Raw genomic sequence first — 26,522 nt, forward strand, 5'->3', positions numbered from 1 at the left:
AAAGGCGTCTCCCAGTGAGGCCATCAGGCACGATGCCAGGCTCAGTGGGCCAGGTATACGGGCTGCGCGAATAGGCGAGGCCCTCGAAGGCCCATCGAGTGATTGGGCGTCAATTAACGGCCTCCAAGGACGATCGAGCTACCGCGCCCATGCAACCGCCGAGTGATGCCATCCCCTGCAACGGAAACACCGTTAACAGCTGCCGCCCGGCGACAGCGGCGCTTTCATATGAGGATGGTGCGACACGCATGGCCGAGAATAGCCTCGCCATGCGCGACATTGCAAAAGCGTCCCGGCGACCACCGCTTTAGGTTAGCGACAAAAGAGGTGCTGCTGGCTTATGCATTTTATGTATATGCATCGAAATATCGCAAGTATATTTGGTGACCCATATCAGGCACACAAGGATCTGTAGGAATTCGACTACGGCGCCATACGCCCCGTCAGAGGTGGAACGGTGGGCCACTTGTCAAGTATTCTAATCCCGAAGTCCCGGAGTTCAACGACGCAAGTGGAGAGCAATAAGTCAATTTCTCACAAGTTGAGTTTTTTTGCCTATGCCACAAACGCGATATATTAGATACGCAAATTTAAGTAATCACCGATCGTTCTGCACAATCTGCGCATGCGTCAGGCGCGTGTACGCGAGCTCTCGCGCGCCGGCACGCGTACGTGTAGTTTGGCCTTCAGGCCTCATTCACAAAGCCGTCAAACGCTCCGTCGCGTCACCGGTTTTCATCAGGGGAGAGGGTTTCCAAGTCATTTTCACCGCAGGGCAGAGCGGCGCTCTACATTTCCGTCGCCAGCACGGTGACGGAGCTCCGGCCCTACAAAATTGACCAATCAGAAATGAAGACGATAAATACAGCCACTTTACAAAGCTGAAGCTGGCAACAGCAGCGGCTGCTAGTTTATTTACATGCGTTCCACGTGTGGCACATGAAAACTGAGCTGTGCGTTTGTTTCGGTGGTGTTCGACACGGACACCGCCTGGTGTGCCGGAGGGAAAGCGCACGTTGCTAGACACTGAAACAAGAGCGGCGGCGTCGAGGTGAGCGGCCGCTCCGTTTGTGCGTCGACGCCGCGGTACTCGCTGTGCATATTCGTGGCGTGTCTTCGTTACATGTGTAGCACTTCGCGCTTTCCCTGTGGCACAGTAGGTGTCGCTCCATCGATTTCAATGTATAGCTCCGTTTCCAAGCTGACATTGGCGGCTTCACGCTCCGGGTGCCGCTGAGCCCACTAGCCTTATATTCTAGACCACGGGTCTGCTTCCGTGATGCTGAGCGGTTTTCCGCCGCTGTTCTTGCTTTGCATGCGGAGACAAGCGCGAAAAGCTCGGCGACGAAGTACGCGGGTGCGAAACGTGCGCAGGAATCGCAAGTTCGGCCTTCGGCGGTGTCCGTGTCGAACACCACCGAAACAAACGCACAGCTGAGTGTTCGAATTGCCACACGTGGAACCATGGAGGAAAGAACCAGAACAGGGGGGCTATTCTGTAAGAGTCCACCTACTGGACTGTCCACATCGGCTGTCGCCATTGACTGCCGCTTCACGAGCGCGATGGTGCCAGCCAGTCTCCTTCGCGCTCGTGAAGCGGCAGCCAATGGCGACAGCCGAAGTGGACAGTCCAGTAGGTGGACTCTTATAGAATAGCCCCCCAGGAGATGCCCTGACGTTACGTTTCTGAAGCCGGAAGTGCATTCATGTTGTTGTGCCACCTCCATTTGCGCCTCCAATCAGGGGTACTGCAGCTCGCCGGAGCAGATGGGCACGAACTTTAATCTTGCTTTGTCACGAGCTGCCGAAAGTGCGTGCGACGCGCGTCAAAACAAAGCCTACGAAACTTCTGTAGCAGCTTTAGTGAAGCAGACGTGCTCCTGTGTTTTCCCGTGGCACGTTGAAGAAGACGACGAAGACCCGCGCTGTGATTGCTTGACTATATCTGTTGCTGGCTGACACTCACACTCACAGACCCAAAGCACAACTTTCAAGCTTACACACCACACTCCAAAGCCAGCTCTTCTCGCGAACAAAAGGTGCTGCGAGAAAGACAATGTCGCTTTTCAGAGACCTAGAGCAGCAGGGAAAGCATCAGGAGCGCAGTTGCTGTGGCAACGTTGATATTTTGGATACCCGTCCCAGTGCTGCTTTGCGAAAAACCGCACGTGACTTCCGCCACACTTTCTCCAATACGTGCGTGCTGGCCAGGGCCTCTCTTGGGTTTCCTTACTCCGTGATGTAAAGAAACCAGCAGCCGCTGCTGTTGCCAGCTTCAGCTGTGTAATATGGCTGTATTTATCGATGGCTCCCTAATTTCTGATTTGTCGACTTCATAGGGGCGGGGCTCCGTCACCGTGCTGGCGACGGAAACGTAGAGCACTTCTCTGCGTCGTCGGCGACCCGTTTTTGAGGAGAAAACGACTCGGCAACCCTCTCCCCTAACGATAACCGGTGCCGTGACGGTGAAGCGACGGAGCGTTTGACGGCTGTGTGAACGAGGCCTTAAGCCCGGCACGCATGGAGCGAACTTTCACGGCGAACTTCGTGCGGCCTGCACCAGCGCAGCAGAATGGCAGCGTGCCGACGCCGTTCTGCCCCCCCCCCCCTCTCCCAATGCGGCGAAAAACAGGCGGCCGCCGCCGCCACCACGATTTCAGTGATGCTAGAAACAGCGTGATCCCATTCCCAGTAAAATGCCCGGGCCGCGACGAAGCCGCCCGCTTATCATTTCAGTCTAATGCATGCTCCGCCGAAATCTCGTCCCCGACCTTAGCAAAAATGTCACAGTTTCGCCCTAAGGGCGAAGCAATGAATGCGATAGCAACACAGCAATGTCATACGAAGTAAGGTGAGCGGCCTTGGTAGCAATATGAATTGTAGTAAACATGAGCTGATTAAGTGAGCAGGTGTGCTGCGGCGTAAGTAGACCGACATGAAGAGAGACTCGATGACCACGAGAAGGCGCGTGTGAAACGGTGGTGTTGATGAGAAGCGCTTACCGTGGGCAGCGCGTGCGAAGGGACACACCTGTAGTGCTGCACTGCCGATCTGGGCAGCATTGCATGTGTAGCGTGCGTTGGAAAATGTGGCCCGACTATTACTAACTGAATGAACAAGCGTGGTGTGAGCGCGCAAAAACAAACATGAATAGATCACACTGAATGACTGCAGCCAACGACTGTCAAAACGCTGGCAGCGAGCGCATACGCCGCGCAGCGGGCGAAGGTACGTGCTGTCTATCGCTTCAACGGAAACTGAGCGGCGAATGCACGGCGCATAAAGGTCAGAGCCGTGTGGAGATAAGAGACTGTGCGGGCGAGCGAACGACGAGCGCGGTTGTTGGCAGAGTAGAAGTGCGCCCCCCCTCCCCCCCCCCCCCCCGCGCTCCCTCCGGCGCTGGCTTCCCGCTTCCTTGCTTGCGCGTGAAAAGAGACCTTTAGTATTGCGGAAAATGCTTGCGTTAGCGTTAGCGTGTTACGCACGCTAAATCTTTGCGGAACGCTTTTCGATAGAGTTTTAGTATAGCGTAAGACAACGATGCGCCGCTAAGCGCAAAACCATCTAGCTGCGAGTAGTCAAAGCAGCAAACTGAGCAGCTCGACAACCAAACTAGCCGTGTGGATCCACGCCAAGCCTTGAAACGAGCCTGCATGTCAAGCACTCGGGCCGAGGGTGCCACCATGTTTGCAACGCTAGAAACTTAGCGAGCGTTTAGCGTCTCCGCTATATTTGAAAAATAGCGGACGCACGCTACCCACAAAACTGAAATAGCGTTCTGAGCATGCGCAGTCTGACCCCGCTATTTTATTGCGTTTAGCGTGGTGCCATTTCCGCAATACTAAAACTGTCTAATGATTGAGTGCGTTCGCTCTTCGTGATAGCGCGCGTCCCCGCACGCTTCCGCTCGGGCATACTGCGCGCGGTGAAGATTTTATCTATAGGGAACCTCACGGCGACGGCGACGGCAGAAATCCGGTTGAAGTGTCCATATAATTGTTATCGCAAGAAAAAAAAGCACCTGCTGCCATTGCTTTTGGAAGAAAACAAAAGCGCAGAAAAGTCGCGCAAGGAAGCTGAGAATGACACCGGACAACGCGCGTCCTCTGTCATTCTCGGCTTCCGTGCGCGTCTTTCCTGCGCTATCGTTTTCTCTCATAAGCTACGCACCATCTAGCCCAGCTCCACGTCGATCGCCGAAACAAAAACAAAAAAAAAAGGGGGGGGGGGTAGACGGACAGCCTCAATCAAACAAAAACAAATTATAAGAACGATTGTTTGCGCCTTTTGGTTTCGAATAACCAACGAAACAATGAATCGGAAGAGTAATTTTAACTGGAATACATAGCGCTAAAACGACACAAGGACGAAGAAGAACACAGGACGAGCGCCTTTATCCTTGCGTAGTTTTAGCGCTATGTATCCCAGTTAAAATTACAATGGCCTACCTACACGGCCAAACCTCTTCCCTGCTAAAGAATCGGAAGAGCCCGCGCTGATGTAAACAAAAAATTGGTGTGGTTTAGTTTTGGTCAACCCTGGTTGATAGCGAAAGCTTCGCTGTCCTGGCTAGGCCTATTGTCGAGCCGTGGTTTCGCAATGTTATACACACATGTTTGCAATGAATACAGTGTTTATTCATCATTTTTATGCCTATAAAGACACTGCGGTGATCAGTAAAGTAGTGAGACTTGGTTGCAACTCGCAGCCGTGCCCAACTCTACTCGGGCAACGGCGACAATGTCTCCTTTCAGGGCTCCGTAAAGGCCTAAATATAGTCCGACGTAGCGTGAACGAGCGCAGACGTTATGTCACGTTGGCGATAACAACAGCGGCTATAGTTCGACAGATGATCCGACGTACTGGCTTGCTTGCTTGAAAGCCTTTATTAAAAACAAAAGAGAGAGGTGTAGCCCTTAGGGGGCTTCGAAGTGGGTGGAGTCCCTATTCCGGGACCCCATTGGTACCAGCCGCCAGCTTAGCCCTCTGAGCCAAGGCCTTTTGGGGACGTACTGGCGCCGCCAACGTAACCGCACGCGCGGCCAATGCGCTCCGACAAACCCGGCGTCTGATGACACTCGCCCGCGTGCCGGTAACGTCGGACTATAAACGCACCTTAATGCGCTCTTGTGGTTTCACCTCTAATTTTCAATGTGAAAACTGTTGAGTCGCCGACCGCTGCCCGAGGTAACGTAATGAAGCTTTCGCTTCAAAAGCAGCAATGCGTTCGAATGAGAATGTCAAGTAATTTCATGAATATCACTTGAGCGCGCAGGCTTTCGGCTTCACCCTCTTTGGCGTACGCTAAAGTGACTGCCAATTTTTTGTTTCGCACTTTTAATATTTAGTTTGAGAATATTTACCATAAAAGGCATGAGCTGCCGGTGTTTTGTTTCACGATATTTGTTTGTGGGCTGTCCAGGCGCGTAGCCAGGGGGGAGGCTGATGGGGCTTCAGCCCCCCCCGAAATTTTTTCGTGCTGGCATGCACCGCCGACCAAAACTACCACCGACGCCGGCAATCATTCTGGATTTTGTCTTTTGAGGCGAAAGGTGCGCTGACATTTCCGAAGGCATGCTTTAAAATATTTTCAATTCTAGAACTTTATGGGGCTAATGTTCTTATAAACTTGGGCCACCATGCGCGCACTGGAACGCTTGTGTCCAAGCCATTCCATAAATGGAAGCGCGCGCTCGCAATCTCCCACACACGCGAAAATACTAAATATCACCGTGACTGTCAGCTAGCAGCTGATAATTTTCTCCAAACATTATCAGGGAGCGTGCCCAATGTGATTGATCAGCTGGACCAGGGCAGGCAAAGTAAAATATGAGAAAACAGAAGAAAGTGAACGGCCTATTATTGAGGATTTTTTTTCTTTTTTTTTCTTTTTTTTTTGCGGGCGACAAGGTCTGGCTCTCCGTGGCCACAGGGACAGGGGCCCTATGGATTTAAGCAATGCCCCTGCTGAAAATACAGGCATTTTGAGAGTGCTTCTTCGCATGCGAGCTGATTGTGGAGATACATATCTGAAGAACCATTTGTAAAGTTGCCCCAGTATTGCCTCGTATTTAAGCCCAGACGCACAAAACCAAATTATAGAAATTTGTGGTGACATTATCAAAGAAAGCTTAGATTCAAAAGCAGGCTGCTTCTCCATTCTTCCTGACGAAACGACGGACATCGCTGGAATCGAACAGCCTACTGTTTCTGCAAGGTACGTAAACAAGTATGCCAACGACATCAAGGGAGTGTATTAGGTTTTAGCACCGGAATACATGCCCATCTTTCACTACGACAGCAGGTTCTATGTAAATGTGTAAATACTGCTGCAGCTTCTAGTCACCCTTGCAGTGACCACTGCCAGCGCAGAGAGAATATTTTTTAACAAGAATTTACTAAAAAACAACTTGCACTCTACAATGTCTGTGGAACGCATGGTTAGGCTGGCGCTTCTATACACCCACAGAGACGTCGGCATCAACGTGTCCGAAGTCATTGACCGCTTCGCTCAACTTTCCCACCGAGAGAAGTTTGTCCTTTAGATAGCGAAGCAGCAAAAATTAATGCAAGTAAAAAGCACTGTTCCTTCAGGTCCATAAGTTCTTAATTATGAAAACGTATGACCGCTCATTAGCTTTTAAAACCGCAGAAATTTTCGCCGTTTATTCTAGCAGTTAACATCATGATCACAATTATCACGCGAATACAAAAGTTACGAGGATACCAATAACCAATTTGGACCAACCTTGCTCATTGAAAGCCCAGCCCACGCGGCGTTCGCCAAAAACACTCGGATATTGGGTAGTTCAACTTACCGCATCATCTGTGGCCTTCGTTTGTCCTTTTCTTTCCTTTTCAGCTACCTGCTTTTATTTCTTTTTTGAAACGAAGGAATACCCTCCTTTAATTTTGGGTGCAGAATAATTGTTGGCGTTGTGCAGGCAGTTAAATTACACATTTTCGTACTGATTCCTCTATTCCTCTATTACTCCTCTATTATTCTACCCACATGGCACTGACGCGACCGCTGCATTAGAGCACTGCACGGGCTCAGGCTTACCCGAAAGCCCGGGCCCGGCCCGGCCCGTGGGCCGGGCCGGGCCGGGTAGAGGAGATTTTTCACGGGCTCGGGCCGGGCTCGGGCACAGCGTGTGCTTTTTGACCCGGGCCCGGGCCGGGCTCGGGTTTTCTGACGCGGGCCCGGGCCGGGCTCGGGATTTCTGAGAGTTATTCTCGGGCTTTTCAACTCTGAAAAACATGTATTTTTCGGTCTCGGGCCGGGTTCGGGCCGGTTTCGAGTCGGGCTCGGGCCGGGCTCGGGCTTAAGGTAAAGGGGTGGCGGGCCGGGCCGGGCGGGTAACGTAGATTATGTCGGGCCCGGGTCTCGCCATTAAAGTTTTGATCGGGCTCGGGCGGGCCGCCCAATGTGAAAACGGCCGCAAAAATCGGCCCGTGCAGTGCTCTACGCTGCATGGCCCAAGTACATATCACGATTTCTGCGATCATAGTTATGTTCTTGCCAGGATCATCTGTCTTTCTGTGCGCAAAGTATACTATCTGTGACTGAGCAACATGTTTATTTGTCGTATTTGATGCATTATATACACTGACGTTTGCTTAAATACGTAGATTTATTGGAGACTCATACGTATGTTTAAATATCTTACTGCGAGATTTTGTGTATACAAGCAGGGAACTTCGTTTCCAGCGACTCTTTTTTTTTGCCCTTTAGCAAGTTGTATCTTCGCATTTGTATATTCCATTCTATCTTCGCATTTCTAATATATATATACTTTGCAGAACTCCCACTTTTTATTTGTACTCACTGCAGCGAGTATTATCTCGGTGTAATTACAGCTGCTCCTGCGCAATCGATTTCAACGAGGGATAGCGTCATTGAGGTTTCTTCCTGGCCGTTGCATATGTACGAAAATGTAAACAAGGTTCTTGAATGACAAAGATTCATCAAAATATGTGTCCTCAACTTATTCATTTCATGGCCTTTACGTTTTTCATATAAGCTGCATGCACTGCTTTGCTGGTTTCGAACTGGTATTGACCCTTTTCGCGGCGATCCCGTGGGCGCTGCCATATTTGATCACGTGGTGACGCGTCCATTTCTTGCCTGAACTGCCTCCGTTGCCTCCTTGTTTACAATGGAAGTGTATGACGCCGGCGCGGCTTAGAAAACCTCTGTTTTCGGAGATATCGTAGACGGTGACTAGGTGGACGACACGAAGCTTTGATCACAGCTTCAGAGAACATGCAAAAACGCTTTCGGAGCTGATTAAGCTATGTCCAAACGGCGCAGGCAGTTTATATGGTGCTTCTTCTAAAAGGGGGGCTAAATATGCATTCCAAGCTTTGCTATTATGAATTCAGTCAGGATTAGTGTGTTTTGCTCTTTGTTCTTTATTCGCCAAATATTTTGAAGCAGTGGCTTGTCAGTTTCTGACTCAGTGAAGTTCCTCGGTGCGGCCACTATCTGATTATCTTCTGCCTAATCGCTCGCGGGTGTACTCAGTTCCGAATCCGATAGATTTGTTCTTGCTGCGCACAAGGCTTGAAACGTAGCTGTTTTGTACATTGTAATACCTTGTAGCAAATATATATTACAGCTAGTAACTTGCTTACTCTTGTGGACCGTCACGAAACATTCAGCTTCGACCATTGGTGCGCCGTAGGCGTAGTCCGTCATTTATTGTGTGTATACAGTGCGCATATATTCAAGTGTGCGTCCATTCACTTATTCTTGATACGTCGGCGATAGAGTGGGCGTAAGTTTTCCTGCCATTTGAAGAGATGTGTATAGATAACGTGCGCGAAACTTACTATGACAGGAAGCGGCGCTACTCCCTTTGTCATTGTTTAACGAGTGGTACTCACTGTTGCCGACGTTCTGGGGATGAAACCCTTTCTTTGAAAGTTAGCGATACAAGGCTGGCGGATGAGCAAATTTCTGTATCCTCGAGGAAAGCCGAAGTGCCGGTAACACGTTCGGACAGTTGCAGCAGCGGTCCGCGAACTTCGCCACACAGATTCATTCTATTCCTTAACATGCCAGTCACTATTTTTGCAGCCAACTACTGCACACGTCTTCAATCCACATTATTCAATCTAGCATGATTGGAGCAGAGTGTGTTAGCGAAAACTCAGTTGCATTTCCGACAGCTGATCGCCCAGAAGCAAGGTAGAATCGGTAATGGTTTCGTATTCGTGCGCGGTCGCTGAGGAAAGGTATGGCGCGCCGCCGTGAGCGCCATCTCGTTTCTCTAAAACAAACTGCTCCGTGAAAAGGGTCAATAGTTCTAAAGTTCATGTGATGTTTTCTTTACTTATTAATTAGACAAAAAAACAGAAGCATTGATATCAGTTATTTCTGACACAATTTTTGGGGAATACGAATATATTCTGTTATGAAAACATACATATTTTAATGGACAGTGCATAGCGTTCAATAATTCGTTTGCAGCTTCTAATATACAATGAAATTGGCAATGCAGTTATTATTCATGCATTTGATCCCTCGACAAATTCTATAAAGAGGAGGCCGCGCTGCAACCTGAGCCCCCCCCGAACAAAATTTCTGGCTACGCCACTGGGGCTGTCATACTCAAACATCCTAGGAATAAGTTGGTAAATAATGCAATACAAAGTGTGAGCAACGATATGGTCGGATATAAACGCGCCTTAATGCTCTCTTGTGGTTTGACCTCTAGCTCTCAAAGTGAAAAGCGTTGAGTCGCCTACGGCTGCCCGAGGTAGCGTAATGAAGCTTTCGCTTCAAGAGCACATGTCCACAAGAAATAGTGATTATTGTTGGCTTACCTTCAGGGTCACTACTAATCTCCGGGTCAACTTTCTGCCACACGACGATCTTTTTCCGAGAGTTCTTGTATTCAGGGTGGCTACAATCTCATAATATTGGTCACGCCTGGACGGCTGTGATCAGCCGTTCATTGTACACGATGCGCGCAGCTTTTGTCGCTTTGTTCGCTCTAGGCTCGGCTGGTTAGCCGAGTCAAATGCGGCGGCAGGAAGTCGGACGCGACCAGGCCCTGATTGGTCCGCGCTGACAGCCTTCATTCGCCGCTTCCGGCGAGCGAGCGGTTGACCGCCTGCGAACATACCTAGCCCGCCTTGATCGACGGCGAATAGCCGCCGGCCGCCGGGCGGACGCCGCGCGCGGCCGTTCGCCAGTTTTAGGGGCGAAACTCCTTAGGGTCGAGGCTTGTCCCCCGTCGGGCCATTGTAGCCACGCTAGTACTCGCCGCTCCCGCTAGAGGCGCAGCTGTGCACTCATTTGATTTGAATGGCGCCCACTAGATGGCGCTTTCTCTTTCGCCGGTCGACACTCAATGGTCTTCGATACTGCTACCCTGCTATACTATGAACACCGAAGAAGACTCGTTTGCGGCGCTCGCTCCACTCGCTCTTGGCGCGCTTCCTTTCTCTTTCGCCGGTCGACACTCTACCGGCGAAATTCGATTCGATTCGGGATTCGAGAAGGCGATGCTGCTATATGAAACTGAATACAAACACGGCCCCTTCGTGCTCACCGGACACTTTAACGTGGACATAATGAACGACGACTGGCTAGTCCAACACATGATGTCCCGCTACGATCTCTGGTGCATTCCAGATGAATGCAAACGTGCCACCACCATCAGGGGAACTTGTATAGACATCGCCTTCTCGAACTTTAAACTACACCCAATTCACGATCCCTTGGCTTTGTACTTTACGGACCACAATGCCATTATACTAAAGGGAAACGTTCTCCTGAGCTTAACGTCATATATGACGAAAAAAGAATCAAGGGAACCCCCTCCTTGTGGTCCGTAGAGCTCTTGAACAATATCATCATCTACCCCATGTGTGAATAATGAAACATTGTGTATATACTGTATCAATATGTAAATAACAACACATTGTGTATATACTGTATATATAATCACACCACACCCCCGTGTTTCTGCGTCACATCTTTGTATGATGAACGAGTGGGCAAAATCTACGGAGGATTCACGGTTTACCAGATTGCCTCCGGAGCTTCGCCCACTCATCATCATTCACTTCGTGGACATGGCGATCATTTTTTTTCGCAAGAAAATCGCTCCACGTGGGTCGGGCTTACATGTTTGTAAAACGTGTATGAGAAAGCCTGCCAGCTGTGGATGTAGACAACGACGACGAACACGCGAGCAGTGGCACGAGCGCTAGGGGGGAACGCTGGCATGATCAGCGGCCCCGGAGTCAGCTGTGGAAGAAACGGCGGACGCGTGAGCAGTGGCACGAGCGCTAGGGGGGAACGCCGGCATGATCAGCGGCCCCGGAGTCAGCTGTGGAAGAAACGACGGACGCGTGAGCAGTGGCACGAGCGCTAGGGGGGAACGCCGGCATGATCAGCGGCCCCGGAGTCAGCTGTGGAAGAAACGACGGACGCGTGAGCAGTGGCACGAGCGCTAGGGGGGAACGCCGGCATGATCAGCGGCCACGGAGTCAGCTGTGGAAGAAACGACGGACGCGTGAGCAGTGGCACGAGCGCTAGGGGGGAACGCCGGCATGATCAGCGGCCCCGGAGTCAGCTGTGGAAGAAACGACGGACGCGTGAGCAGTGCACGAGCGCTAGGGGGGAACGCCGGCATGATCAGCGGCCCCGGAGTCAGCTGTGGAAGAAACGACGGACGCGTGAGCAGTGGCACGAGCGCTAGGGGGGAACGCCGGCATGATCAGCGGCCCCGGAGTCAGCTGTGGAAGAAACGTCGGACGCGTGAGCAGTGGCACGAGCGCTAGGGGGGAACGCCGGCATGATCAGCGGCGCCGGAGTCAGCTGTGGAAGAAACGACGGACGCGTGAGCAGTGGCACGAGCGCTAGGGGGGAACGCCGGCATGATCAGCGGCCCCGGAGTCAGCTGTGGAAGAAACGACGGACGCGTGAGCAGTGGCACGAGCGCTAGGGGGGAACGCCGGCATGATCAGCGGCCACGGAGTCAGCTGTGGAAGAAACGACGGACGCGTGAGCAGTGGCACGAGCGCTAGGGGGGAACGCCGGCATGATCAGCGGCCCCGGAGTCAGCTGTGGAAGAAACGACGGACGCGTGAGCAGTGCACGAGCGCTAGGGGGGAACGCCGGCATGATCAGCGGCCCCGGAGTCAGCTGTGGAAGAAACGACGGACGCGTGAGCAGTGGCACGAGCGCTACGGGGGAACGCCGGCATGATCAGCGGCCCCGGAGTCAGCTGTGGAAGAAACGACGGACGCGTCAGCAGTGGCACGAACGCTAGGGGGGAACGCCGGCATGATCAGCGGCCCCGGAGTCAGCTGTGGAAGAAACGACGGACGCGTGAGCAGTGGCACGAGCGCTAGGGGGGAACGCCGGCATGATCAGCGGCCCCGGAGTCAGCTGTGGAAGAAACGACGGACGCGTGAGCAGTGGCACGAGAGCTAGGGGGGAACGCCGGCATGATCAGCGGCCCCGGAGTCAGCTGTGGAAGAAACGACGGACGCGTGAGCAGTGGCACGAGCGCTAGGGGGGAACGCCGGCATGATCAGCGGCCCCGGAGTCCGCTGTGGAAGAAACGACGGACGCGTGAGCAGTGGCACGAGCGCTAGGGGGGAACGCCGGCATGATCAGCGGCCCCGGAGTCCGCTGTGGAAGAAATGACGGACGCGTGAGCAGTGGCACGAGCGCTAGGGGGAACGCCGGCATGATCAGCGGCCCCGGAGTCAGCTGTGGAAGATACGACGGACGCGTGAGCAGTGGCACGAGCGCTAGGGAGGAACGCCGGCATGATCAGCGGCCCCGGAGTCAGCTGTGGAAGAAATGACGGACGCGTGAGCAGTGGCACGAGCGCTAGGGGGTAACGCCGGCATGATCAGCGGCCCCGGAGTCAGCTGTGGAAGAAACGACGGACGCGTGAGCAGTGGCACGAGCGCTAGGGGGGAACGCCGGCATGATCAGCGGCCCCGGAGTCAGCTGTGGAAGAAACGACGGACGCGTGAGCAGTGGCACGAGCGCTAGGGGGGAACGCCGCCCTGCCACAGCTGCGTTTTATCGCCAGCTGCGCCCCGCGCGCGTTTTGTCGCTAGTGTGTACGCGCCATTACGCGAGCTGCTTGCTTCGCGACGATCCGAAGCGCGGCCGCCGACGGTAGCAGACGACGAAAAAGCACCGCCCACAGCGCTCATTGTGCCTTGTTACGGTTGACGTACGACAGCCCGTTTAAAAGGATTAACGGAGGAGGTCTCCCCATCGTGCTTGGTTGTCGCGGGCGGGACGCAGTAGTGGCCGATCCTTTTGTGCGTAGGTGCGGGGAGGCGATTAGGCCCGCCTTCTACGAAACGTTCTTCCGGAGCATCTGGAACGCAGTAGTGTCTGATCCTTTTGTGTACAGGTGCGGGGACTGGGACGCCCGAGTGGCTGATCCCTTTGTGTGCATGTGCGTAGGGGGGGCGAATAGGCCCGCCTTCCACGAATAACGTCTTCAGGAGCCTCGGGTTGCCACCAGCGGAGACAAGCCCGGGAAACGTCACCTAGGCGAGTGGGAGCTGCTGCCACATCCCCCCCTGACTGGACTTGCCTGTCACGTGACTTGAGCGAAATCCCGCCTCATTGTGAGAGGGCCTATTTAAGCGGCCCCGCCATGTATTTTCATTCATTCTCTTCTTTGCAATCCTTCAACATGAAATAAACCGTGCAAGTTTCGCACTTAAAATCGTCTCGCCCTGCCTGGTCGCCATGATCTACCGGACGCCTACGGCCTGCCGGCAGCGCTACGCTACCTAGATGAGATGCCGGTCGAGGTTGTAGTAGCAGGCGCCCCAACAACTGGCGGATCGAGGTAGGATGGAACCGGACATCAACGCGAGTCACAACAACTGATTGGCAGCGATTGGATGCGCTACCCCGGAGGCCCCAACTTTGGATAACATCCAAGAGAACTTCTCCTCTTGGTCCTGGTGACAACTTCGGAAGGAAGGTGTCAGGATTCATGACTGCATATGGTGAGTGCACGGCTTTTCTTCACTGAGATATCACTTGGCTTTACGTATTTTTTGGGAAAGTACAGAGCAGTGATTTTTCTTTAACCGTTGACGGAAGTTCGGAGTACGTCGAGGTTGTTATAGAGTGAAGAGTTAGCAGCACTAAGGGCAGCCATGAACCTGAAGGCACTAAAGAAGCCGGAATTGTTAAACTTGGCCAGAGAGTTGGGTCTCCAAATTGCCGAATCGAAGAGAAAGCCGGAGATCATTGAGGCGATCGAAGCAGTCGGGGCAGACGACGATGAACTTGAGGAATGTTTAGAAAGCATTGAGCATAAGGAGGAAGAACGCAAGCGCCTAGAGGCTAAAGAAGAGCACGAGAGGGAACAGGAACGAAAACGGGAAGAGCACGAGAGGGAACGAAAACGGGAAGAGCACAGAATTCGGATAGAAGAAATTCGACAGAAAATCCAGTCTCTTAGAGGGCAGCAGGTACGATCTAGGCTGGGCGTATTCAAAGTCGGCGAAAACTTAAAAAGTTTTCTTGCCCTTTTCGAGAAGGTATGCGCGGAGGTGCAGCTTGACCGTGAAAATTGGTCCTTCGAACTGTACAACGTGTTTCCCTTTAACGTGTCCTGCGTCTTGTCTCGCCTTTCTGATGACGAGTACCGGAATTACGATACATCTAAGAGAGCTTTATTCCGGCAACTCGGCATTCTGGTTGAGAGCGATCGGAAAGGTCAAGGGGACAAACAGAGAGTCCCTCCTCTTGAGGTAACTGAGCGACAACCCACGTTTGAGGTCGCGTCAGGGAATGGAGAGCACGCGGAGTGCGACGTGGCAGAACTCTCAGAGGTAAAGCACGTAAAGAGCGTGGCCGTCGCCTGTCTACAAACAGGGGCGATTCCGGAAAGCGTTCCTTGCGAGGGCGAGGCTCGTTCCAGTAGCCATGAGAAGATTAAGCAGGCGCTGGAAACCTGCCTCGTGCCTGTGCATATGGGCGAAAGGCCGGAGTCGTCAAAGGTAGACCTAGATAGTGGGGCGGCCGAGCAAAGTACGGAAGCGGCGATTCGAGATCCCACCGGTACAGTTGGGGAGGGCCTGGCTAAGGAACTAGTTTTCAATTATAGCGCAGGTAAATTGGCCCGACAGTACAGGGAACCGGATATTGCTCTGGACTCAAGCTTCGGAGAGAGCGCATTTGAGGCGTCCACCGAAACTGAGTCAGCGGCCACCCCGGAGAGCGCTCCTTGCGGGGACGAGGCTTGTTCCAGCAACCCCAATGGGGTCAATATGGAGCTGGATACGGACCTCGTGCCTCGGCAGTTGAGCGGCTCTCAGGTACGGCCGAATGTAGAGCGCGAAGACGTCGCGGAACCAGAGCCAGTGGCGATTCCAAAGAGCGCTTCTTGCGGAGACGTTCCGGAATCGTCAAACGTAGAGCAGAATGCCATGGCGGCCGAGCAGAACGGGAACCCAACGCTCGGGTGTTTCAGGTGCATAACAGAAGACAGCATGGCAGAACCAGAAAACGTTGTCAGACAGGGCCGTCAGAAAAAGTGAGCCAAGTATTCGGCGCATCGAAAACTTGAAAAAGTCGCCACACCGCAGCCCGTAAGACAATGCACCAGGCCATTGCGCCGAACGGGAAAGGGTTTTTTGGGGCGGCTTAGGAAACGGAGGCGTCACCAAAGGCTGATTGCGACAGCAAAGGGCGCGTTTCCGCGAGTAAAGGTGCGGCTGAAATGTTCCGGTTTCAAACTGGTTGAGTATGCGCGTATGAACCCAGCCAGTCAAACAGGCACCGAGGAGGAATGCGTCGCGAAAGCGAGAACAAAGGGAGAAGGGCTATTCTTCCCGCGTTTATGGCCTCCCCTTCGGGGACGAGAGGGCAAGCTGCGAGGACACAGAGTGCCAGGTGTCAGCAGAGGGCAGTATATGTCTGGCCCCCTTTGTCGTCCTCGGCGAAGCGCGAGGGCTTTCGGACTGCGACTCCATCGAGTGCGCATTAGGAACTAGTCAATTTGCCACACCGATCAGTAACTTGTTTGTATGTAAACGTGAAGCAATTTTTTTCTTTTATTAGTTTTAAGAAGTCTTGCTTTTGAATCTACAAGTTAAGTGTTATGCTGCGAATTTCTGTGTCATACGAGCCAGCTAACACGAAGGAAAGCGTGAAGCTGGTTTCGCAAAGGTGGTGGCTCTTGACCGCGCTGATTTTGTAGTTAAGCATTGAGATTTGGGGTTTGCGAAGGCAGACCTTAGTTTTGTAATTTAATGCTTACAGTATAGGGCTGGTATCAATCTGGCTGGTAGGAGTCTGGCTGGTAGCAACGACCGAAAGAGCAACGCAATACGCATCTTTGTCCCTTTGACCTTTTTGCAATCGCAGTCACGGGTTCCGTGGTTCCAAAGTGCGCCTTGGTTTCTTGTCCTGTGAAGACTTGTGAATCACGTGCCACTAAGGCGAATTCTCACTTTGGAGAGGCGGAGTTAGAGGACGTGGAACACGTTACCGGGAGATGGTCTCGATTCTTTCTATTCATGCCGGATGACATGATTGACAGCGGTTGTAGAGGGTCATTTCGAGAGGGAGGAACAAAGGTGACTTAGAGCAGCGTGTGTGAGGTGGTCGAAAGCTAGCGGCACGCGAAGATGCCTATGGCATATGAAAGAACTTGTGCAGTGCTAAAGTGGGCTACTCATAAGCTTAGCCGCTAGTTGGCTAGTATGCAATTTAACTAACTGCCATTGTGACAGCTGCGAAGTCTATCTTAGGTGCTCGCTTACTGCGGCGGTGTCGCTCAGTCAAGCATAATTTTCAGTTCCCCCCCTCAACGGGGTAGAGGAATGAACACGCGGATGTCATCAGCTGAGGCTTTTTGAGTTTATTGGGTTTTGAGTTTTTGAGCTTGGCTTCGATATTCGCTATAAGAAGGGTAAACTTAAAGGCAATGCCGAAGGTCTGAGTCGTTGCCCCTAGAGTAGCGAAAGCCTCACGCTCACTCTGGTTTCAACGTCATTTCGACGTTAGTATTTTCTTTACTTCTCCGTTTCTTTCCCGCATAGTTGTAGTTGATCGTTAGCGGATTTAGTAATCATGTCATAACGCTTTCAGGAAATGGCTATTTTTAGTGTTCAAGGGTGAGGACGCGCGAAAAGGAATGGGAAAGCAGTAGCAGTTCTTTTTTTTTTATAAAGCCTGGTGTGTCTTGGGGGAGAGTGGCCTTGTGCTCGTTTGTTTGTGGTTGTGGGTCCGGCACTGTTCTGGAGTGATTGCGTGCCCAAACAGGAGACGAAAAGTTGCGAGACCTGTTTGCAAGCCCTGTTTCACCGGTCCGGACCAGGGAGAGAAGGCCTACAAGAGCACCCCGAGAACTGATGAACGACTCCAGGGAATCTAGGGAACCACAGAGGGAAGTTTTGCTGCTGAAACGCCGATCCCTCGCCCAGGGGCTGCTGGCCCCTACGCGTTGGGATCTTCTTCCCCCGCCGGAGATGCTGTTACGGTTGACGTACGACAGCCCGTTTAAAAGGATTAACGGAGGAGGTCTCCCCATCGTGCTTGGTTGTCGCGGGCGGGACGCAGTAGTGGCCGATCCTTTTGTGCGTAGGTGCGGGGAGGCGATTAGGCCCGCCTTCTACGAAACGTTCTTCCGGAGCATTTGGAACACAGTAGTGTCTGATCCTTTTGTGTACAGGTGCGGGGACTGGGACGCCCGAGTGGCTGATCCCTTTATGTGCATGTGCGTAGGGGGCGCGAATAGGCCCGCCTTTCACGAATAACGTCTTCAGGAGCCTCGGGTTGCCACCAGCGGAGACAAGCCCGGGAAACGTCACCTAGGCGAGAGGGAGCTGCTGCCGCATCCCCCCCTGACTGGACTTGCCTGTCACGTGACTTGAGCGAAATCCCGCCTCATTGTGAGAGGGCCTATTTAAGCGGCCCCACCATGTATTTTCATTTATTCATTCTCTTCTTTGCAATCCTTCAACATGAAATAAACCGTGCAAGTTTCGCACTTAAAATCGTCTCGCCCTGCCTGGTCGCCATGATCTACCGGACGCCTACGGCCTGCCGGCAGCGCTACGCTACCTAGATGAGATGCCGGTCGAGGTTGTAGTAGCAGGCGCCCCAACAACTGGCGGATCGCGGTAGGATGGAACCGGACATCAACGCGAGTCACAACAGCCTGCGCAACACTCGTTGCAGCCGCCTGCCGGCGGTGGTGCCGAGCAGACGCCTCACGCTCCGGTGTTCCCTTTAACAATGGACCGCTCTGTACGTCACCAACACATGTTACTCCGAGGTGAAAAACCCAGAAATTCCCTCTCCTCCTGCTCCTAACTCCTTTCCAACTCGTTTTTTTTTTCGCGAAGGTGCACTGTTTTCTGCGGAGGGCCCTCCTGGGCACGGACGGACGTTTTGCCTAGGCATGTACAGCTTCGCTGTAAAACATGTAGAGCATACCTGAATTAATCACGCGGGTGATTTGATTTATTGATTTCCATTTGCACACACACACACACACACACACACACACACACACTTACAGAGGAGTGGTAAATGGAGCTGGATGAGGGGAAAAAGCCTGCACAGACGCGGCTTAAGGTAACCGGAATATTTGTCACCGCCCCGTTTCAGAGGGGATGCCATTAAATCATCATCATTATCACGTGAAGTTTCTCCGGCATGAGCGACTGCAGACAGTGACGTTCTTCCTCGAACTCATGGTCCTGCGACGCACAAGTTCTCCGTCTTTGCACGGTCCCGTATCGCTGTCTGTGTTCACGTTGTCTGTATTCACATATTTCTGCTTTCGACGCCTCTCCGCTTTGTTAGCTTTCTTTCTCCGGCGTGAACGCGCTACGCCGCACCCCTGGCTTTTCCAGGTACCGGTAAGAGGCAACCGATGACACCCCGTGAGGGGTGTCATCGGTGAGTTAACCAGGCGCGAAGGCACTCGCGCGGACATGGGCGTGCTTGACAAAAGGAGCGTCCCCTCGTTCGCTCGTCGCCGCCGCGGGACGAGTAAGGCACGGCCAGCGTCAAGAGGTCCAAGATGTTCATGAAAAAATTAACTACAGCAACTTCGCGACACCACACCCCTGCAGAAAACAGCTAAGCTTGTGAGCGAGCTAGCTTTACTTCTATACGGCTGCTACCACTGGTACTTGCAAAAAATACTTTTGAAGAATGCTGGTGGCCACATTTTTGCGCGACTGGGCCGTCACCCTGTCAGCCAGGTGCGATGCAGAAATCTGAGGGGGCGGGGGGGGGGGGGGGGTTCAGGGCATCCGGACATCCCCTCTGGATCCAAGCCTGGTCGAGTCTGTGTTCTATCTGTCAAGTAACGCGTCGAACCACCTCGCGGCTCACCGCTTAAGCAGCAGACAGCCGCCAAGGCTGTAGCGAACGAAGGCGTCGGGTAATTAACCGGCACTGTGCCCAACGAACCGAGAGGACTACCTCAAAGGTAACTGGTTGCGTTTCACGGGCAGTTTCAGGGAAACGTTTGTCCTGCAAACGTGTGAAGGCTACCAAGCCGCCCTTCCGACAGCAATTCGTCGCGTTTGGGGACATCTCCTGGGAAACAATCATGCCCCCCCCCCCCCCCCCCGTAACTAGTGCAGGCGATCAAGCGAGCGTCCAGGGTCCGCAGCGGCTGCTTTCCCGTGTGAAAAAAATTCGCCCCATCTTGTGCCCAATGGTGGTCTGGCAAGCCGGGGACCCCGACCATATTGTCCCGGGGTTTCACAAGTACACTGGAGAGACAATATATAGAGGCTGCTGCTACCAGAGAATGGCTGACAGCATCTCACGAAGCATGTCCCGTCTTCTTCCTCTTCGCGTAGCACAGCGGTCCTTTAATGGCAGGCTCATACGCAATGCCTCGTAACATCACCCCCGGCGGACTGAGCGCCGTCACGGCGCCTTCTAAAATGAGTCAGCACTGCTGGTGTAGTAGGGTTTTAGCCGCGACACATGGACAACATCAGCAGCAGACGCAAAAGAAGAAGATGGGCGATCTCGGAGCGGAGTGATGAGGTAGTCAACATCGTTGAGCTTCCGGAGAACCTTGTAGGGTCCTGTGTAGCGAGGGAGGAGCTTCTCGCACAGGCCTTGGCGTTGAGACGGCGTCCAGAGTAGGACCAGGGATTCAGGAGGGTACTCTACTTCACGGTGCCGGCTATCATAGCGCTCTTTTTGGAGGCCTGCGACGCACACAGCCTAGTGTGAGCAACCTGGCGAGCCATTCTGGCTCGGGAGAGGACCTCCTGAGAATATGCGGTTGGTACGCATGGATCAGCAGGAAGGAGCGTCTCGAAGGGCAACGCAGGGTTGCGGCCGTACGGGAGAAAGAACGGCGAATAGCCGGCAGTGTCATGTCGGGACGAGTTGTAGGCAAAAGTAACGTAGGGTAGGGCGGCGTCCCAATCGCGGTGATCAGTAGAGACGTACAAGGACAGCATATCCGTAAGAGTTCGGTTGAGCCGCTCGGTAAGACCGTTGGTCTGTGGATGATAGGCTGTCGTAAGGCGATGTTCAGTAGAGCAGCTACGCAGAATTTCGTCAATGACCTTTGCAAGGAAACAGCGTCCACGATCCGTAAGAAGCTGACGCGGAGCTCCGTGTCGAAGAATGACGTCATTGAGCAGAAAGTCTGCAACGTCGGTAGCGCAGCTACTGGGCATGGCGCGCGTGATGGCATATCTGGTGGCGTAGTCATTTGCGACGGCAATCCATTTGTTGCCGGATACGGACGTAGGGAAAGGTCCGAGCAAGTCAAGGCTGATGCGGAAGAAAGGCTCCGGTGGAATGTCGACAGGTTGAAGCAGGCCAGCCTGAGGAAGAGCAGGACGTTTGCGGCGTTGACAGCGTTCGCAGGCAGCAACGTATCGGCGCACCGAACGATATAAGCCAGGCCAAAAGAACCGCTGTCGCACGCGGTCGTAGGTGCGTGAAACGCCCAGGTGGCCGGTAGTTGGAGCATCATGTAGATGTTGAAGAATGGTGGTGCGCAGGTGTCGGGGAATAACTAGCAAGAATTCTGGACCGTCAGGTTTCATGTTGCGACGGTAAAGGACGTCATCGCGGAGGACATACATGCGTAGAGCAGGGTCGGAACGCGCAGAAGAGAGTCGCTGAATGGTGAGCTTTAGGCTTGCATCCCGACGCTGTTCGTTGCCGATGTCGCGTAGATCAGAGATGGCCAGCACACAGGAATCATGCTCATGGTCCGCGAGGCTAGCAGGGTCCACAGGATGGCGCGAAAGACAATCAGCATCGTGATGTAGCCTACCCGATTTATAGAGTACCTCAAAGGTATATTCCTGTAGCCTCAGAGCCCAGCGACCAAGGCGACCAGTTGGGTCCTTGAGCGAGGACAGCCAACAAAGAGCGTGGTGGTCGGTGAGAACCGAGAATGCGCGGCCGTACAAATACGGGCGAAATTTTGCGACAGCCCAAACCAATGCAAGGCACTCGCGCTCTGTGATAGAATAGTTCCATTCTGATGTGGAGAGCAGGCGGCTGGCGTATTCAATAACACGTGTGTGGCCATGCTGGTGCTGAGCGAGGACGGCGCCGATTCCATGCCCACTAGCATCTGTGCGAACCTCAGTAGGCGCGGATGGGTCAAAGTGAGCCAAGATAGGCGGTGAAGTGAGCAAGTTGGTCAGCGCCGAGAATGCGGTTGCTTGGTCGGGGCCCCACAAGAAGGGCACGTCCTTCTTGAGAAGGTCGGTGAGGGGTCGGGCTATGATGGCGAAATTGCGTATAAAACGGCGGAAGTAGGAGCATAATCCAACGAAACTCTGAACAGCTTTAGTAGACGAGGGCACAGGGAAGTTCTTAACAGCGCTAATCTTGGCAGGGTCAGGTTGGACACCTGTAGCACTTACAAGATGACCAAGCACAGTGATTTGTTGTCTGCCGAAATTACACTTTTTGGAGTTTAGCTGGAGTCCTGCTCAACGAAAGACAGCTAGAATGGTCGCCAAACGAGTAAGGTGACTTTCAAACGTTGGGGAAAACACAATGACGTCGTCTAGGTAGCAGAGGCAGATAGACCATTTGTAGCCACGAAGGAGAGAGTCCATCATGCGTTCGAACGTTGCGGGGGCGTTGCACAGTCCAAAGGGCATAACTTTGAACTGATAGAGTCCGTCCGGTGTGATAAAGGCAGTCTTTTCTCGATCCAAGTCATCAACAGAAATCTGCCAGTAACCCGAGCGCAGGTCGATGGATGAGAAGTACTTCGCACCGTAAAGACAGTCCAGGGCGTCATCGATCCGTGGCAGCGGATATACGTCTTTGCGCGTTATTTTGTTTAAGGCACGATAGTCGACGCAAAATCTCCAGCTGCCATCCTTCTTTTTGACCAAGACGACATGTGACGCCCACGGACTTGAGGAAGCCTCTATGACGTCTTTAGAGAGCATCTTGTCGACTTCTCGTTGTATGACCTGGCGTTCGGAATGGGACACACGTTAGGGTCGCCGTCGGATAGGAGTAGCATCTCCGGTATGTATTCGATGACTTACGAGAGACGTTTGACCTAGAGGGCGGTCATCGAAGTCGAAGATATCCCTATAGGTCGTTAGGAGGTGGTGGAGTTCCGTGGCTTGACAAGTCGGAAGATCAGGGGCAATCATCGTGGTAATTTCGTCGGGGAGTGGACTTGCCGGACCGCTTGCGAGAAAAGACGAACAAGTGTCCGCGTCTAGTGCCGCGACGTCGCATTCATCAAGCGCAGACACGTTGGCCACTGAGATGCCTTGCGGGAGAGCTTGAGTCGAGTTGCTGCAGTTCAGAAGCGGGAGCTGGACGTGGTTGTCGACAACAGTCACGAGGGTGTATGGCACAGCAATATTTCTGGTCAACAGTACTTCAACTAGTGGAGACACTATGTAGTCGCCGTCTGGAACTGGAGATGCCGTCGTCAAGGCAACACACGTGGCGGCTTGCGGTGCCAACCGAACATAATCGACAGAACATAAGCGTCGACGGTCGCACAATTTCGGCACAGTAATAGGTTGAACGCATCGTCTGCGATTCCCTTTAGTACGTGACCAACCTTGTCCGACTCCGTCATGTCCACGTCCACTTTACGGCAAAGAGCGAAGACGTCCTGAATGTAGGAGATGTATGGTTCCGTGGACGTCTGAGCGCGGATGGACAGCTCTTGCGTAGCGGCCACCTTTCGACCCATGGGCTTCCCAAACAAGGCACTAAGTTTTGTTTTGAAGGTGTCCCAACTTCCAATCTCTGCCTCATGGTTATCCAACCACACCTTTGCCGTTCCTTTGAGGTAAAACAGCACGTTCGCCAGCATCATCGTCGGGTCCCAACGATTGACCTCACTGATGAGTTCATAATTGGCAATCCAATCGTCGACGTCAACTTCATCCGTACCGCTGAACGTTCCCGGGTCTTTATGGTGCGTAACGACGATCGTTGACGTTGTGGTCGGCGCTGCATGGTGCAGGCATCGCACTGGCCGGCGCAGGCGGCGTGGTCGTGGTCTCGCCTGTCATAATGATGACCCCGACTCGACGACCACTGCGGAGCTCCGTTGTACAGGGCGTCTTCTGGTACCCCGCACCTCCACCAAATTGTCACGGGGATTCACAAGTACACTGGAGAGACAATATATACAGGTTGATGCTACCAGAGAATGGCTGACAGCATCTCACGAAGCATGTCCCGTCTTCTTCCTCTTCGCGTAGCACAGCGGTCCTTTAATGCCAGGCTCATACGCAATGCCTCGTAACAATATATAAGGCTGTGCCAGCCCAATTTTAACGCAGGCGGTCCCAGTCAACGCTGTCGTCCTGCTTAATGCCTCTTGCCTTCAACGGACCGGCGAGAATTCAATCGACGCGTCTCAACAGCGTAACAACGTCGCACCACACAATCTTACAAGATAGTGCACGTAATTAAATCTCAAGGAAAATCGTCGACTTCGGTTTTTAGAGTGCAGGCTCAGACGACGCACAGCAGAACCTTTTACTAAGCAAACACGACACAAATAATTATCCCGAGAGACATCTCGTCTCATCCTATATAGGTGCAAGACAGCGGAACAAAAATGAGCAAGAATATACGCACCGCAGTTAAAGTACACAACAGCTGATTTCACGAAACAATACACCACGCTGGAGAGGTGAAAGCGCTGACTAACTGCAGTGGTAAGTGCAAGTGTTGCTTTGAAAATTATGTTTACATGGGTATAGCTCCCCAGTCTTTCTCCGCGTTTCAAGGCAATGCATTTAAAGAGAAGAACGACGACCGCGGTACCAGAAACGAACGCGTTGTACTTCCTGCGTGCCTTCATCACTTTGACGGTAGGCGCCACTAAACGTTACCAGGTACCAAACAATCGCGAATGGTTAGGGCAATCGTGTGAGGCTATTCTTACCCAAGAGGCCCCGGAGAGCGGGAAGGGCAGAGGAGGTAGGCTTGCCGAGGCTAGCGAAATCACGTGACGCTCTCTACTGGTTATTTTTCCTTCCTCCATGACGCTGAGGGCAACAGCGTGCTCTGATCGGTATCTGTGGGTGACGTCACTGAAGGCCCGAGTTGCACACGCTCGAGGCCATCATGGTCGAAGCTCGCAGCGTTACGAATCCTTTGAACGCAATCCCGGAGTGCGGCTGCCATCGCTTAGACGATGTGCGCGCTGCCGACGTACTTGCACAAGCGAACCTGAAGATGCGAATATGTTCGACCCTCGAAAATTGTGTGATTCTCGTAGAGATAAGTGCGAAAGTAAATGTGCTACTCATGTCACTCCATGCAAGAATAGTCGCGCGTAGCTATCTAGTACGCTGGTAGCACAGCAAAGAGAGATGACACATTGAACTCAACCGTAAGTTGAGGGAAAACCTATGAGTTTCAGGAGACGTAAGCGCGAAAATCAAATTTGAACTACTTGCGCACCACGGTGACGTACAGCAGACGGACCGTTGTGGCCACCACCCCGCTAAGCCGTAGCCTTTGCAGTGAAAGGCATTGAAGGCACCGCGAGGGCGATCACAGGCAAACTTTCAATACCAATAACACTGGTTCTGCTGGACGCATAGAAGCACTTTTTGCTGCAAAGCATTTCTGAGATGGTCTGTTTTAAGTGCCGTTCTTGACTTGGGTAAAACGTTTCCACCTTAAGCTACGCTTGTAACCATAACACTCATGAAGTACGTCACCCACAATATGCTTCCTTTTTTAACGAAATAGAAACAACTTCACACGTATAGTTTACCGAGGAAACTGGGAAAAACAAACGATACTCACCTTGCATAACTACACATAAAATTCTAAGAAAGCAAGCATTCAGTAATTATTTTCAAAGCACTGAATTGACTGTTGGTACAAGTTACACATAGCGCGCTCCACAAGTATCGAACTGGTGCCGTCTTCAGTGCTTCTAGGGTAGCGGGGAAACTTTGTAAGCGTTAAGCAGCTTAAACAGGACAATATGAGAGTTTAGCAATTTTCATTTGTGCGGACGGTTCAAAATTGCCTGAATATATATAGCCCCACGTTTCCTCAAAATATCAATTTTGTGACAATATAGTTCTTGATGAAAACCACAAAAAAAGCCGCATGATTTTAAGCGCTTCTAATTGCACTAATAGCTTCGTAGTAGTAAATAAAGTGAATAACATAAAAATCCCGCAAAAAAATAAAAATGATGCTTTTACGTGTTACCAGGTTGTTGTCACGCAAGTGTTTCTTTAATGCTTGCTTCCCACTTAATTAGTTGTTATTCAACAAGAAAATATATTCTAGAGCGGTTGGTTAAGTCATTGGAGTAAGAAAAAAGCAATGTTTGGTACTCACTTAGTACGACAGCCCCGACAAGCAGGCTTATTGTGACGCTGATGAACGTTGATAACTTCTGCGAAAAAGAAGAGGAAGCAATTCAGTTTCTCTCTTTTTTTATGCGACATCATCCAAGAGAAGTGGCTTTGCAACACCTCCTTTATAGTCATTTTCTGAGGATTACGATTTTGTCACGGTATGACGTTTTCAGACATTCGCCGCAGTGGGTGCTGAGGACACGGGTTCGACTACTGGCGGGCGTATGCGCTCCTGCAATCGTGTGTGCGCTAATGACAACTTTTATTCAATTGGAATATGTCTAATTTTCGTATTGAAATGCAGTATCAAATGCCCAAATTCAATTATTACACAACTTCGAGAGAGATTTCAATGAAAACTGTGTTTGAGAAACAAAGCAAAATTCTACCACACGTAGCAAGCACATTTTTTGTTGGCGGAAATGTCAAAGAAATAACGACCATTCTTCACCACAAAAATAAGTGCTCAGTACGGCGCTGCTACAACATTTGCATACGATGACTTATGATGAGTTTACATAAAATAGCTATTCTGTTTACGGGGTTCTAGCAAAAGTGTTGCTCACAAATTAAGAATATCTTCAAAGTGGCGTATAACGTATCTATTTGCTTCGGGGTACTGGCTCCAGATGCGTCTTTCAGAATTGTTATGTGGCTTGAGTAGCTGGGTT

General features: G+C 52.1%; 1 protein-coding gene across 1 annotated transcript in view; it reads right to left on the reverse strand.

Annotated features, from left to right (window-relative positions):
* Nucleotides 1-26,522, reverse strand: part of LOC119441292 (dual oxidase maturation factor 2) — a 509,715-nt gene that overhangs the window by 310,912 nt on the left and 172,281 nt on the right. Inside the window, exon 2 of the mRNA XM_037705914.2 lies at nt 25,832-25,889. Within this exon, the coding sequence (XP_037561842.1) occupies nt 25,832-25,889 (58 nt within the window). The remainder of the gene's footprint in view (nt 1-25,831; nt 25,890-26,522) is intronic.

Source organism: Dermacentor silvarum, chromosome 2 (assembly GCF_013339745.2).
Source record: "Dermacentor silvarum isolate Dsil-2018 chromosome 2, BIME_Dsil_1.4, whole genome shotgun sequence".
NCBI lineage: Eukaryota > Metazoa > Arthropoda > Arachnida > Ixodida > Ixodidae > Dermacentor > Dermacentor silvarum.